Source organism: Rhinolophus sinicus, linkage group LG04 (assembly GCF_036562045.2).
Source record: "Rhinolophus sinicus isolate RSC01 linkage group LG04, ASM3656204v1, whole genome shotgun sequence".
Taxonomy (NCBI): Eukaryota; Metazoa; Chordata; class Mammalia; order Chiroptera; family Rhinolophidae; genus Rhinolophus; species Rhinolophus sinicus.
The window spans coordinates 148,160,577-148,177,566 of record NC_133754.1 but is presented as its reverse complement, the minus strand read 5'-3'; the positions used below and the strand labels follow the sequence as shown (position 1 = coordinate 148,177,566).

At 38.5% G+C, this 16,990-nt stretch overlaps 1 protein-coding gene across 2 annotated transcripts in view; it reads left to right on the top strand.

Annotated features, from left to right (window-relative positions):
- Nucleotides 1–14,537, top strand: part of LOC109449927 (guanine nucleotide-binding protein G(q) subunit alpha) — a 338,060-nt gene extending 323,523 nt beyond the window's left edge. For both annotated transcript variants that reach the window (XM_074330582.1, XM_074330581.1), the window contains exons 6-7: nucleotides 3,015–3,168; nucleotides 9,176–14,537. In XM_074330582.1, the coding sequence (XP_074186683.1) occupies nucleotides 3,015–3,168; nucleotides 9,176–9,366 (345 nt within the window). In that variant the 3' untranslated portion in view covers nucleotides 9,367–14,537. The remainder of the gene's footprint in view (nucleotides 1–3,014; nucleotides 3,169–9,175) is intronic.
- Nucleotides 14,538–16,990: the final 2,453 nt, after the last annotated feature.

The window sequence follows — 16,990 nt, the reverse complement described above, 5'->3', positions numbered from 1 at the left end:
CATAAGGCTTCGGACTCATTGTATCTATTTACCCAGTGAACATGTGTAAATGAAATAAATACCTGAGAGAGTATGTTTGTTCCTAAATCACTAACATCCATGTTAAGGATGTGTGTGAATATTTTTTTTAAGTAGTCAGTGTTTGATAAGCTACAAATGATAATTTTGATTCAAATTTTACATTATCATGGATTATTCCATAACAAGTCAATTAGTCTTGGTCTTTTAAAATAATGATGACCTTTAAGGTAATTTATAAGGTGCACTTCAATGAGTTATGTCTGAGGGGAAGTAGTGAAGCAGAATTTTCATAGATCTCTTCAAAGGAGTGTGGGTTTAAATTCTCCTTTGCTTTTGTTCTCCTTTCCTCCTTACAATCTCTCCATCTATCAAGATTCAACTCTAGAAAACTGTATTTGCTTTTAAGCCTTCCCCAGTCAAATCTGTCCTCTGTGACCTCCACTCGCCTGTTTACCACTCTTATCGGCCCATCCCATGGACCTGTAATTACACATTGACACTCCTATTTTCTACTATCCTGCAGGATACAGGCCGCACCTCCAACATACTGTCATTCCCAGCTTCCTACAAACCCTCAGTGTCTACTGAATGATGGGCAAACAAGGAAAAAGATAATGTATGCTGGGGGTGTAAGGAAGGAGCAATCCCAGTAGGGGCTCAGGAAAGGATATCTTGGGGAAGTCAGTTCGATCTGGAGGATTCGGAGTGGGGACAGCATTTCAGGCCACAAGTCAGGAAAGTACAATCATGCTTGTGTGACAGTGACAACTTTGAGTCCATTTATGTGGAGAAGAGAGCATTTATGGAGGGGTGCAGATTGGAGATGGGCGTTGGGTCAGGTTGTGCTCAAATGTGAAGGCCAGACTGAGGAACTTGAGGCTTTACCCTATAGGCAGTATTAGTCAGTCATGTGTTAGCAGGGGATTGCATAAAACAACAATGTTTTCTTCAGATCAGAAATCTTGAGAATCACTTTGAGATGTTAAAGATTAGAGGTATAACACCTCCTCACTGATTGCTTGAATTGGGATTTTTCTAATGACAGTAAAAGGACACTCAGTGGTCACACCATTCCATTCATGGTTGCAAAGTGTGGAGCAGGTGACTTGTCCTACCAGGGCCTAGGATAAAGGTGAATACTTCCCACTTTAGTGCTCTACCTTTTCTGTGGTTCTAGTCCATGGGAGAAGGGTTACCTCATCATCATTGTCTTAGTCTGTTTGGGCAGTGATAACAAAATACCATAGACTGGTTAGATTATAGACAACAAACATTTATTTCTCACAGTTCTGGAGGCTGAGGTGTCTTGATACATGCTACAAAGTGATATGCACTTGGTTGCCACTTGTGCTGGGCTTGGAGGTGTTTAGGAGAGGATATGCTACAAACCAAGACCAGCTGCCCGGCTGGGACCCCTTCAGTGGACACCACGATATGAGCTGAAACCAGCTGCTACCTGTGCAGGACTTGCGGCCATTTATCTGGAACTATGTTGTAGGCCAAGACTGGCCACCACTTAGGCCAGGCTTGGGGCCACCTGATGGGAGTTACAATGCAAGTTGAGAACGGTCAACTCTTGTGTTTGGGGCTGCTTAGCAAAATCCACAAGGTACGCCAAGGCTGGCTGCTGCTTTTTGGGGTTTATGGACCTTTGAGACACTTTGGGAAAGTCCACAATGCAAGCCAAAGCAGGTCACTTGTGTGGAGATGCCACTGGAAGAGTCTTGGGCCAGGCAGGTGTTTGGTGGGTCAGGGCAAACAATTTTAATAAGGTTAATGGAGAGCATAGACATGGAGCCTACCAGCGCTTCTGCCCCTGAGAAAAGTTGCCCTGACAACTGTCCTTCCAGCCCTTGCCCTGAAGATAGTCCATTTAGTTAATTCCTCCCCATCTGTCCCTGGCACTTTTTGAGCTGCTGCCACTTTACTGGAGCTTAGAGTGAGGGAGTTTGTGAGCAAGTAAATCTTGTGCAGGCTCTTTAAGAGTGTCTCCATCCCCCGCAGCCCTTTGTCTTTCTCAGACACAGTTCCTACCGGTTTCAAGATGTTATGGGGAGCCTGGTGTGGGGCTGTGACCCTTTCTCCTCACAGGGGAACCTTCCCAGCCGAGATATCCCTCCAAATTCTTAATCATCACACCATGGGTATGGGTCCTGCCCATTCTGCATCTCAGCCCCTCATACCAGTCTCACTGTGGCTTCTTTATATCCTAGTTATAGGAATTCTTTTCAGCTAGTCTTCAGTACTCAATATATACCGATAACAAAAGATGAATACTAGTCACATTTGATTTCTGCAATTACAAGAGGTGTTCAGTGTGGTTACCATCAGTATCCAGACACTTCTGATTACGGCAAACTACTGCTTGAGCAACGTTGACCAAAGTGTCCACTTGTATATATTTTTTTCGCACCCCCGGTGTGTATATAGATAGATGGATGGATGGATGGATGGATGGATGGATGGATGGATGGATGGATGGATAGATTTATATAATAAGTAATAATAATTCTGGAAATATAGGTGCACTTTGGACAAAGAATTAACTTTGTTTTCATCATTTAAATAAGAGTTAATTTTGATGTCCCAAATTAAACACTGCTTAGGATATGCAAAAGGAAGCCTGGTATTTACTTCTAAATTCAGATCTTAGGTATTTGATCATGAACGAATAATTTCTCATGAAAATTTATCAGTGTGCCAGTTTTAACATGATTCTGTGGGCTTTGTTTTCTCTTAAGATTGAAGGAGTTATCTCAGCAGATTTATTATTATTCTCTTCTGCTTGTCAGCCTGAGCGTTTGCATAATGAAAACAGCCCGTATGTGTCCTGAATCGTTTGCACGTAAATCTTGATAAAAGCTACTACAGCTCAAACCAAGGCTACAAAAATCGAACACATACAGAAGATGGGTTGGACTTTTGAAATAAACACAATTCACAGATTGAGTAATAAGTAATTCACACCTTGTTTTTCTGATAATTTTTTTCAGAACCGGATGGAGGAAAGCAAAGCACTCTTTAGAACAATTATCACATATCCCTGGTTCCAGAACTCCTCGGTTATTCTGTTCTTAAACAAGAAAGATCTTCTAGAGGAGAAAATTATGTATTCCCACCTAGTTGACTACTTCCCAGAATATGATGGTAAGTCAGCACTCTTTAGCCAGTTCAGTATCAGATGTTTTGCCTCCCAAGACCAATGCAAGAGCTAAAATGTTGCAGTGCACCTTTGCTGCCTTAGCCCTCAGAAGCATGCATGGTGTTACGGAGGAAGTGCGAATTTTTGTTTGCTCTGTGTTTTAATGATATGAAACATTTTATTCCCTAAAAATGCTGAAAGTTATAGCAAAAGAAAACAACTTCTTATATGTTTTGAAATAAGTATATTAAGAGAAAGAGTCCAGTAATTTTGAGCAATTGTGTATCAACTGTTGTAATTTCGTCCTTATCTCCGTTTCATTTGGTGACAGTCTACCTCAGTCTGTCTCTGGAAAGAACACAGTTTTGTGGTCAAGAGCACATGCTCTGAAAGCAGTCTACCCAGGTTCAAATGCCAGTGCTGGTTCTTTCTTTTTTATAGAATCATGACCAAGTCATTTAATTTCTCTGGGCCTTAGGACCAACCTTATGGGATCATTTTGTAGACTATAATAGATATCATATGTGTGACATTTTAGATACATAGCAAATATTCAGGAAGTATTTACTTTTGGGAGGCTTCATGGGCCAATGAAATCCCATCATCCTGAGGGATAGTGCCCATCCTTTAAGCTCTTTCTGTAGCACTTAGAATAAATAGCACCCACTTCAGTATTCATATGGATGGCTTTGCATTATTTACTTCCTTTTTGTAAACAGATCTTGCCTCCCTAACTAGACTGTGAAATGTTGAACAATTGAATATGACTCCCAACCCATTCTGAGAAATGCTTGTCTATTAATTAATAACAAAATGCATCCGGCCACTCTAAAACCAGTGAAAGAGTCACAGCCGCTGCTCCATAAGAGCTTATGTGGCTCGGTACACACACATATCTTCCCCTACCCCCATTACATACTTGAGTCTAGATTACCCCCAAATTATGGCCTGATGCCTGTTTTTATGAAGTTTTATTCAAACAACCACACCCATTCATTTAGGCACTGTGGCTGCTTTCATACTGCAGCAGCAGAATTGGTAGTTGTGACAGAGATCAAATGTCTGAAATATTTAGTGTCTGGCCGTTTACAGAGAAAGTGTGCCAAACCCTGGTCCAAGCAGAATAGTAGTTAGAGGACAAGCTTTGACTGTCAGAGTTCCAGCTCTGCCACTTACTGGCAGTGATGCCTTGGCCAAGTTTAGTCAACTACTCACTTTCTTCCTAAGCAGAAAGGAATTGAATGGAATCATGTAGTTAACTTACTTAGCACAGTGCCTGCCTCAGAAGAGCAGACACACAAAAGACCTATTACAGAGGGCGCAGGACAGCAAGAGAACAGACTACTTTTAAAATTACTGTATCAACATGATATCTAAGAGGCATATCAGTTTAACAGTGTTTCTGTACTTCTAAAAGCTCCCTCAGAAAGGCAATTACTTCAAAAAACTTAGATTCAATTTGGCTTCACTGCTTTCTGTGAATATATAAACACATCAGGGATGAAGATTTACTCCTCCCTTCATCCCACATGCATTTGGTCCAGTGCTGACTCACAGAAGAGAAGGTCACCTATTTAACTGAAGGTCCCTTTCAAAATACGTATAAGATTTCTGAAGGTTGGTGAATACAAAATGGAAATGTTTGTGCACTTTATCAGGTATTAGAGATAGTTCCGTTTTTGTTAGCCGTGAGTTCCCATCCTCTCTCCAAGTATATTTTCCTTTGTGCTTTGCTATTCCGTTAAAAACAAATACTTTCCTAGCCTAAACAGTGTTTTCACTTTTACCCCTTTTAATTTGTCACAAGCCTGCCACCAAATTATAAATGCCTGAGACTGTATTCCTCAGTGTACCTGATGAAACTGGAAGTAACTTCGTGTGTAGTTAACTTGCTCGCCCAAAGCAACAGGCTAGTTCTTTAAACACAATGTCTACCTGAGTAAGATGGGCACAAAGCCTTTAGCTTACACTGAAACACACGTGTTTGGCTCACACCCATGGAAAGAGAGATTCATAATTTTTTGCAGAATTTGGTGGAAATCAGTAGATGGAAAATGATCCCCACCCCTATACAGAGCACCCTTCTGTAGACCAGCGTGTTTTCATGATGTGCTTGCATACCAGAAGACAGAGGACAGATACAGCACAGCCTGCCCCACAGACTCAAGCTGTTTGGTGCAGCAGACATAACCACACCAAACATTGGTTGTATTTTTCTGCAATATTTTTTTTTTTCAATGAGTGTTTGGGGTACTGTTGTTGTTTTTTTCTCTCCCTCTCTATGCAACATTTTCCTGATCTTTATATTTATTTCTTTTGTCCAATGATTTCCCAGATTTCCCATTACTGTAAGCATTTTCCTTCCAACATGTGCCCATTTGAATGTCTTAAAATCTGAAAATGTTGTTTACTGTTAATCTCCCCCAGTATACACATAATGCACATAGGGAACTCGGCCATGATAAAAAAGACACTGATTGTTATGCATAAAGCAAATGCAGCTGTCATTTCATGAGACTCAAAGCCCTTGTAAGATGAGCTAAGACTGAAAAAACTCGAGGCCCTCTCTGCAGTGATGTTTTTATAACAAACATGTTTATAATATTAAAAATTTCACACTTCCACATTTCTGCACTTACAAGGTCTTAATCATAATGAATGCCATTTCTGTACTTTAGGAAGGGAAATTACCATTTCCACATGGGCTTGAATTGCAAAATTGTTCACAGAGACTGTAAAATTCCTTTCCTGCTGTGATGGCTATAATGATTTCTTTGTAGTTTGTTTATTCAAATAACATAATTTATATTTAAAAACATAACACACTCCAAGTGCTCTTTAGTAAACTTGAGGCTAATCCTGATATTCATTAGAATTAAGAAAAAGAGAGAGAGAGAGAGAGAGAGAGAGAGAGAGAGAGAGAGAGAGAGAGAAAGAAAGAAAAGGTAGGCCATTTTTCCCATATAGGGCAAGTACAAAATCACATGGAGGAAGTTTATTCATAAGCTAGAAAGGTAGTGTTCTTTTATGAAAATGAGAAGCTGCCCCTGCTCTTAATAATCTATTAGTTTTACTTTTAAGTATTTTTATTATTGCTATGGAATTAGTAACTTAACCATAATACATTGAAAAAGATAGGACATTAAATTATTTTATATGTATTAAAGCATTTTAGCATTTTAAATGATGACACTTTTTCATTCAATATGATGCCAGCCTTTTTCTTTTTTTGGGGGGGTAAACTGTTTGTTTGTTTGTTTTTGTTTTTGTTTCAGGTGTACAAAACAATGTAATAGACATTTACACCCCTCACAAAGTGATAACCCTCCTCCCCCAATTTACTACCCCTCTAACATCATATATAGATAGCTGTTCCAATTCCATTGACTATTTCAGGCCAGCCTTCTTAATCATTGATCAAAATTTCAATTCTAAGTACTTTGTATAAGTGGAATCATACCATATTTGTTCTTTTTTGTCTGGCTTATTTTACTTGGCTTTATGGTTTCAAGGTTCATGCATGTTGTAAAATCCATCAGAATTTCGCGTTTATGGCTGAGTAATACTCCATTGTATGTGTATACTAGTTGTTTAGCTAATCCTCTGTTGTTGGACCCTTGGGTTGTTTCTACCTTTTCGCTATTGTGAATAATGCAGCAGTGAATATTGACATACAAATACCTGTTAGAGTCCCTTCTTCCAATTCCTTTGAATACCAGGGTGCCAAAAAATATATATACACGTGACTTGTATTCATCTTTTGTTATCGGTATATATTGAGTATTACAATTTTAATACAGTTTTTTCCTTTCTTAAAATGTGTATACATTTTTTTTGGCACCCTCTTTATATACCTAGGAATGGAATTGTTGGGTCTTGTGGTAATTCTATGCTCAGCTTTTTGAGGAACCACCAACCTGTTTTCCACGGTGGCGACACCATTTTTCATTCCCACCAACAATGCACAAGAGTTCAAATTTCTCCACATCCTTGCCAATACTGGTTATTTTCCACTTTTTTTATTATAGCCATTCTAGTAGACAATTGTGGTTTTGATTTGCATTTCCTTAATGATTAATGATGTTGAGCATCTTTACATGTGCTCATTGGCCATTTGTATATCTTCTTTGGAGAAATATATATTTTTTATATATTCTTGATATTAACCCCTTATCAGATATGGGATTTGCAAGTATTTTCTCCCAGTCTATAGGTTGTCTTTTCACTTTATTGATAATGTCCTCTGATGAACCAAGTTTTTAATTTTGATGGAGTTCAATTGATGTATTTATTCTTTTGCCTGTGATTTTGGTGTCATATCTAAAAATCCATTGCACAATTATTAAATACATTTTAATGTATCCTGATAAATACATCACAGTCTTTCTTCTAAGCAGCTAGGACATCAGAGACCCCATATAAGTTGTACAAAAATATAAACCAATATTTTTTTTATCATCACACATAATGAATTGAATACTACATAAACATGATGTGCTCAAAAACACAAGATGTCTGCAAGAGATGACTATAGATGAACCTGACCTTAAGGAACAGGTGTTCTATTTCGACAGAGATTTCAGTCTAGAGAATGTATAGTGATCCATAATGGAGGTACATGTGGGGGTGGATTGATAAGGGAGCCTGAGGCAGCTATGTCTGTCTGTATGCACACATTATATAGCTGAGCCTAATACAATTAACTCAGTCCAGTAGAAGTCACTCTGACTCCCCTACTGAAGAGCCTGCAGTGGCTCCCTATCACCCAAGGAATCAAAGCTAAACTTAGCCTGGCCTTCAAGCCATCAGCCTGTTTTCATCTAACCACATTTTGTGGATGGATGGACAGATGGGCAAGATAAAGTGACAAAGAGGAGCAAGTACACATGATAGTGTTGGGGAAGATGATTCTAACAGATCAAATCTGCAGTGCAGAACTCATACAACTTAACACAAAGAAACAATCTGATTAAAACATGGGCAGAGGACCTAAATAGACATTTCTGCAAAGGAGACCTACAGATGGCCAATAAAGATGCTTACCATCACTAATCATCAGGAAAATGCAAATTAAAACCACAATGAGGATCACCTTGCACCTGTCAGAATGGCCATCATCAACAAACGTGTTGTCGAGGATGTGGAGAAAAGGGAACCTTCAGCACTGTTGGTGGGATTGCAAATTAGTGCAACCACTATGGAAAACAGTACGGAGGTTCCTCTGAAAATGAAAAATAGAATTACCGTATAACCCAGAAATTCTACTTAAGGGTATTTATCTGGAGAAATCCAAAACACTAATTTGAAAAGACATATGCACTCCTATGTTCATTGCAACTGTATTTACAATAGCCAAGAAAATGGAAGCAATCCAAGTGTCCTTCAGTAGATGATTGGATAACGGAGATGTGATACATATATAATGGAATATTGCTCGGCCATAAAAAAAAATGAAATCTTACGTTTGCAACAACATGGGTGGATCTGGAAGGTATTATGCTAAGTGAAATAAGTCAGACAGAGAAAGACAAATACCATATGCTCTCATTTGTATGTGGAATCTAAAGAACAAAATACATGAACAAACAAAATAGAAACAAACTCATACATACAGATAATAGACTGATGGTTGCCAGATGGGAGGTGGGTTGGGGGTGGGAAAAAGGTGAAGGGATTAAGAAGTACAGATTGGTAGTTATAAAATAGTTTTGGGGATTTAAAATGCAGATTAGGGAATCAAGTCAATAATGTAGTAACTGTGTATGGTGTCAGATGGGTACTAAACTCATAGGGTGATCACTTCCTAAGTTATATAAATGTCTAATCACTATGCTATACAGCTAAAACTAATATAATATTGTATATAAACTGAAATTGAAAAAAAATGTAGGTACCTTATAAAAAAATGTGCAGTGCAGACATCATCTTCATGGGCAATGACTCAATAAACACTTGTCGAGTGAATGCATTGGTGGATGAGCTAACAAACTGTCCTCCTCCCTTGGCCAACAGGACCCCAGAGAGATGCCCAGGCAGCTCGAGAATTCATCTTGAAGATGTTCGTGGACCTGAACCCAGACAGTGACAAAATTATCTACTCCCACTTCACATGCGCCACAGACACCGAGAACATCCGCTTTGTCTTTGCTGCCGTCAAGGACACCATCCTCCAGTTGAACCTGAAGGAGTATAATCTGGTCTAATTGTGCCTCCTCGACACCGCCCTTCCCTTCCTTGGTGGGCTATTGAAGCTAGACGAGAGGGACTGTATTTCTGTGGAAAACAATTTGCATAATACTAATTTATTGCCGTCCTGGACTCTGTGTGAGTGTGTCCACAGAGTTTGTAGTACATATTATGATTTTATTTAAACTATTCAGAGGAAAAACAGGATGCTGAAGTACAGTCCCAGCACATTTCCTCTCTATCTTTTTTTTTTTTTAAGGCAAAACCTTGTGACTCAATGTATTTTAAATTCTTGGTCATGCACTCACAAAGATAAGAGTTGTCTCCCTGTCTCTGTCTCTCTGTCTCTCTCTGTCTCTCTGTCTGTCTCTGTCTCTCTCTCTCTCTCTCTCTCTCTCTCTCTCTCTCTCTCTCTTTCGCTCTCTCTCTGTCTCGCTCTCTCTTTCTTCTATTGAGCAAAACAAAGCTGATTCCCCTTTTCCTAACCCATACTTCCCTCCTGATTTTTCCCAGGTTACAATGGCCTTTTTTCTAGTTCCATTCTTGGTCAGATTTTTTTCATGAATGAAAAAGTTAGGACAATGCCATTTGATTTAAGCCATCAACATCAGCTTAATTTAACAGTTTGTGGTTTTTGCTGAAGGATTATAAGTATTAATACTATGGTTTTAAATGTATTGCTCTGGATACACGTATAGAGTTTTTTTATATATATATAAATATATTGTCTTGCCTCCCTTAGGCCTGGGACAATGGATGCCCATCCAACGGTTGTCATTTCTTTTGGATTTCTACCTTCAGACATAGCATGGTTGCTCAGAGAATGTGCAGGAGTCAGTAAGGCAAGGGCAAAGACACACAGAAAGAGTCCTTTCTTTTGAAATGCCATGTGCCATTGTCCTTCCTCCCTTCCTTGCTGCTTTTTCTTTTTCTTTTTTTCTTTTCACCCTCTCTTCTTTAAATTGCAGATGCCAAAAATTAAGCCAACAGACACTACATTACCCCAATGGCTGCTACCCAGAGCCTTTTCCTAGTGGCTCTTAATTTTTTTTCCCCGTTAAGACTTTTCCTTCCTTGTTTTTCTTATTGTTTGGGCCACAATTTTTAGATGACTTTTATTATGGGTGTGTGTTGCCAAAGCTGGCTTTTTGTAAAACAGAATAAGAGCTTAAAAGATAAAAGCCAGTATCTTAAAATGTAAGAGAATAAGACTGTGAAGCCTGAAATGATTGGCTGTGAATGAACCTGCACCACCAATTGCCAAACGATTGGCAACTGTAAATTTGATTCTCATGGTCCATTCTTTTCTTTGCCCTTAAATCACATTGTTTAGTGTCCATGTTCCATGTTGAGTGTCCATATCAGCAATGTGGAAAAGTGTCCTCTGTGATGCAACATGAAATCTGCTTGTGTCTCTTCATTTGAAGCCAATTGTACTCTCTGTATGTTCTTTAAGGTCCAGTAGGTCTGCCAAGAACATGATTGATAGTATTAAGCTGACACCTTTAATTTGCAAATCTGAAGTTCCTGCTAGTTTACCACTTTTGGATCTTTTTAAACTGGTGACTGATTAAGTTGAACTTAAGGAAGATTTATGAACTTAACTCAAAAGTAACCTCTCTATTGTGTAGAACATGTATTTATGTAACTGAACCTACTAAGAGAGATGTTTGGAATTCTATATGTGCAATTTTCAACAAATGCAAAAAGTACAGCCCATGTATTGATGAGCTTCTGTCAAGCAGCTTGAGTTGAAGTATGATTTAAGAAAATTAATCATAATTGTTTTAAACTGCTGGGAAGTTAGCATCAGGCCATGACACTGGTCTCATTTTAACTACAATACTATTGGGCACGAGTCTAAACTTCCACATGGATCAATCTCTTGGAACAACAAAAGGGAAGGAGGAAATTATTAGATGAGTACCAGAGTTACTAAATAGTAATGGAAAGTTCTCATTCTTTACTCTCCCAGCCTCAGACAACACAGGTTACTTTTTTTTCTTTGCTCAGAAAGCATCTGTAATTAAGAAACAGACTGCCTGTAGGTATAGTGCAATTACAATTGCTCTAATCATTGTACATACATCTCTCTCTTGATATTGCAGCATCCATACTGGCTTTGTAATCATTAATTTTTTGGCAGATTGAATGTGCTGTATTGATATGTATCTATGTAATTGTATTGTATGTCTTATAGCTAATTCACATTTTGGATAATGTTATTTTATTTACTTTTTTAAGAGAGGAGAATGTAAATTTGTCAGTTTATTTCTGACTAGGGATATTTTTTTTTCCATTTAGAAAAGAAGAAAAAAAAAAAAACCTTACTATCGTACAGAGCGGTACTAGCATCGTGCTGTATAAAATCATTTGCACATTCCTGAGTAGAGGTATACTGATTATAAGACCCAAAGGTAATTTCATAGCAAAATACATAAATCAGTCGGAGCTTTTATACAAACATGGAAACCAACTTTGTAGAACTTTTGCCATTTGACCTAGGATTGGAATATGAGCTTTTATACAATTCATATTCTTATTTGGCAAATGCACAGTTTAGTATTACCTCTCTGATGGCCTTTATTAGAAAGGCAGTTTTAGAAGCTATTGTGATCCACTAAGGAAATGTTTTAACAGCTAGAGACCACTGCTTGCCTGAAAGGGCAATCTTAAATTTGGTGCAGCAAAAAAAATTAAAAAAAAAAAAGAAAAGAAAAAAAAAAGTAAACATTCGAAGGCCTACAGTGTGTATAGAGAAAACCTCATCACAAGATCATAAGTGTTACAGTTGTAGGGAATCAAGATATTCTATTTAATAGAGCTATAGTAGATTGTAGTCAATTAAACCTGATCTCAAAGCTCGAAGAAGCCGAGCAAAACAGGGAAAGATTGTTATATTTGTCTTTATGAAATTGGGATGGAATAGCTATGCAGAATTGAGGTTTGTGGCTTCACTGTTCCTCGTAGGGTGCATGACAAGATCCCTTCTCTTGAGAATGGAAAAAATTGATCACCCTAGCTGCAGTGATACGTAGAAACCTAATTGTATCCACACTAGTCAATCGAAGCTAAAGGATTTTCTTTTTTGTTTCTTTGTTTCGGGTTTTATTGAAGGGGCTTGGGGGAGGGAAGGGATTCTTTTCAGTTTTGTATAAAAACAAAGTTTACTCATGCTTTATATTATATTGTGATTGCAAGCGTTATAAGCGTGTGCCACTGGACTCCTATTGATGCTCTAGGTAATGGAAGCCTGTGGCGAGTTTTATGGTGACTTGGGCATGTTTTATTCAAAAACAAACACACAGAGACCTTTCTTCAGCATACCAAGGCAAGCAGCCAGTTCATGACTTACTTAATACATTGCAGTGTACCAGTTTACAGATGATTTTTCCCTTTTTTGCGTGATACGGCAGTTCCAACCCACAGAGAATTCCTTATTTGTAAATTGGAGGTTTGTACTATGCCTTACAGAGCTTAAATTAAGAAGTTTGTGCCTCATATCTGAAACAAAGGGAAATAACAGACCCATTCAAAAGTGAAAAATCCACTAAACTTTTTTTTTTTTTTTTTTTTTTTTTTTTTTAACATTTCCATATAAAGAGCTCTGTTGAATGTCATGAATAGACTGGGGTGGGGTGGGGGGAATCTTAGGAACCTGCATATGTTGTTTACTAGCAGATGACATCTACAAAAGGTATTTGAAGGACACCTGAAACTTGTATTTTTTTGTAGATTAACTGGCAGGTCTAATATTTAAGAAAAAGGTAATTCAGCTAAAGGACAATTTACTTTTTGTACTTCAGACTATCTTGATTGTCAAGGTGTATGAACTGTAATCTTAAAACTTATACTGCCACATGATTGTAAATTTTAGTTGTCTTAAGTTAGGAATCAGTGAAATGCTATTTATGCTGGATTTGGGTCAAAATGACTATTATTTGCAAAAAAAAAAAAATGGGAAGAAAGGGCTGCATAATGAGATACTGCAAGACTCATAGTGGTTGGAAATAACCTTCAAATTACTCTCCATTTCCCTTTGTGTTCAGTTTCTCAAAAAAGAATGAATGAAATGAAATATAGCAGAATGTTAACCCATATAAAAATAAAGTGTACCCAAATATTGTAATGTATATTGCTGCTCTTCTTAAAATTAAATGAGGGTTTAAAACCACTTAATTGGTAATCGACAACATCTCAATTGATACAAATAAGGTGCGCTTGGTATCCATTAATATTTTCTTCCAAAGATGTATCTTTGGTTAGAAACACACAAAAAAATTAAGACAAGTAATATTGTATGTTTATCTATCTCTACATATTTCCAGCATATGTAGCGTTAATGGGTCTGCCCTGGCAACTATGTCTTCAGGATTTCATTTTGGTTCCATCAAATTAGGAAAAGAAATGGCTTAGTTGTATATGATTAACTAGAGATTTTTGGAGCTAGACACCTGCTGTTTAGTAGATACTTAATACAGAGTCTAAACTTGTCATTTGTTTTTCTCACAGAATAACAAACCATTTCCTGCCTTCTTCCCAGTTACCAATGCCCTTTCAATAACCCTCTTGCCTCTAGAATCATCTGTTCAAAGTATGCATACACACCTAGCACATAGTAGGTGCTCAAATAATAATTTCTTTCTTACCTCCTTATCTATCATGTACCTCTATTTCCCCACATTATTCCAGCCCTATAGTAAATGACATGTACATGTTATTAAAACACCTATTGGGTAAAATTTGGTCTTACTTGGATAAAAATAATTCTGATTTTCATAAGCTATGGAAGACAGAAACAAATAACAGGGAGAAAGATATTCTTCATTAGAATATTTTAAGTTTAGGGACAAAAAATATGTTAACTTTGTTGAGGTTGCTTTAGCTGAATCATGTTTTTGATGGATTTTTTTTTCCTCAAAAAACTCTAAATGCAACTTCTTGCTGGATTCCTCACCTGTTACCACGTTGGAAACTTACTAGACCTATGTATTTAGGGAGTTTTGTCAGAAAACATTTTTAACTTGCAGTATTTAAAAGAATCATTTACTGTTCTTTAAAATGTCATTCAAATGCATGTATTGTCTATTGTTTGGGGATGGGAACTAGTTTTGCAAAAAACACCTAATGTTGTATAACAATGCCCCCATGATCTTGCTGGTTAAAAATACAGTATTTTTGGCCATAATTTTGTACTACAGTATTCTTCATTCTTGAGTTTTGCTTCTCTTGAAGTTGCCTAAGATTCTCCCAGAAAGTTTTTTTTTTTATTATGAGCAGTACTGGAATAAATCTTTCCTTCCTTAAAACACTATATAGTGCACATGCATTTCCAAAGTAGGCAGGTTTAATAGTTTCTAAACAGCCAAAACAAGTCTTTTCCATTCTAAAATAATCAGAAATTTCAGTCTCCTTTAGTAGAAATATTCGTATTGGTAGTATTGATCACATTTGTTTAAAAAAAAAAAAAAAAGCTCTGATTTAAGTTGCAAGCAACTGTAAAAATAATGCTTGGCTTAGAGTTTCCCCGATTCGGCAGTGGTAGTGAATGGGTGCACTCCACGTGGGTAAAAGGACCTGGTGTAGGCATCCTTTATGTCTGTGACTTATAGAAACACCATATCTCAGCTTTGGAGATCAGCTAAAACGTAGCTTTTCTTTCGCTAGCAGTTGTGTGAAGTTGGGGTTGATGCAAGTGTCTTTCTAGAAAATTGCGGCTTCTGTAGGGACTTAAAACCCTAACACAAGCAAAAGCTATTCCTGCTCCCTGAGGTTAAGTCTTTCTAACTTGACAGCTCAGCCCTTGTTGTGAACTTTGTGTTTTTCAGAATACTGTTCCGTCCAAATACTTTAGAGAACAGTGTCATTTTTACTTAAAAGCCTTTGGTTTAAGGCTCTCCTGTCCTATCCCTACACGTTTGGGAGACCATTTCCAGCTGATGAAGCGCCTTCTCTCTGGAGGTTACTAGTAGGGGATGGTGTGACTGGGGACTGACATTGAGTTCAGGCCTGGAATGATCAGTTCCCACAACCTCTGCTGAGGAAGCGGGGTGTTAAGCAGCCCCGCAGCTCTCCCCACTCTGTAGCCTTCTGACTGGGGCTTGACCACTCTAGGAGCTTGGTCCGTCTGCATCATCTTGAAGATCCTCTATCCACAGAAAGAACAGAAAGTCACTCGCTGAACACTATTTGAGCCAAATATTTTAACTTGACCTTTTGACTCAAAAAGCAAGCCTGCCTCGTCAGATTTTTTTCCTGTCGTATCCTTCTGGAAGCAATAAAAACGTATTTGGTCTGAAAGCTTCTCCGCCTGGCTCTTCATCTTCCCTGCCTCCTCCCATCTTTCTCTTAGGTTGCGATAGCCTGAGTGCTGCCTCTTGAGAAACCAATTAAACCATAGCAAAGAGTGGAGGTGGAACTTGATACTAAGGAACAGCAATGGTTCGTTTGATAACGTTTATAGAACAATTTCTGAAGGTAAGCCAGCCAGTGTCTTACTGTTTTGTCTACTGTTGAGTCATTATGATGCTCATCAGCTACTCCATATTTAAAGCCCTTATTGAACTTTTGATCAGAGTTGGAGAGTGGAAGGGAGTGGTTAAAGGGTGGTTGTCCAGTTGGTTTGTTTTAAATTACCTATGCATTACCATTGTTCCTTTGTTTCACTGCCATGGCTAATTAAAATATGGATTCAGCTATTACAAGGAACTGCACTCAATTTTAAGGGAGCATCCTAGGTCCTGCAAATGAAGGCCTTGTTTATAAAATGTAGGTCTCTAAAATCTAAGATACACAGGGAGTTCTGAAGATTTTTCTTTGAATGCTTATGCCTCAAGACTTGAAACGCAATCTGTGTTGATTTTCTCTTTTCCTGTGTTTCTTTAAGAATGCAAAGGCCAGACAGACTGTCTTTCTGTCCCATTAGCCTCAGGGTACAAGAAGGCAACTTATCCCTTTTAATTATGAGGATAATTAAACCAAATGATAAAGAAGTGCTGGCAGGAATCCCTCAGTGCGGACTTCCCAGCCTTATTTGTCCTCTCCAGCCCCAGAGGAGGTGTTTGCAGCTTAGAGGAACATGGACCTCTCCCACCCAGGTAGACAGGCATAAAGGGCCTCTGAGACCGTCCCTCGCTTCTCAGTTGGCCCAATATGCGTGTATGGTGGATATTTAAAGCACCTTTAGAAATGAGGGGGCCAGGAAAAGACATACTGGCAAATGAGGCTTGGCAAACCCTAGAAGTCTACAAATGGGAATTCCACACTGTACCATCTACCTGGAAGCTAGCATAGCCACTGACCAGATCGTGTTTGCCTCTGCTCTGGGGTGTGCCTCACCTGGGAGGCCACGCCTGTTAGGAATCCTACACCCCCTGCCACACTTTATCAAGTCAGGGTACCAGCCGTGGCACACCTGAGGTGCAGGGCTCACATCAGAGGTGATAGCAGCCATGATTATACTCCTGGGATCATAGCAGCACTAGCAAAAGGAGTCTGCTTTCCTTTTGTGGAATGCAAAAGGGCCCACTCTGTGATAAATAGTGGGGAAGGGGTGGGGGGCGATACAAGACTGTGGTACCAATTGGTAGTGTGTGTTTATTCTCACGGTGCGATACTTCCACCATGCCCGGTTTTAAGCTA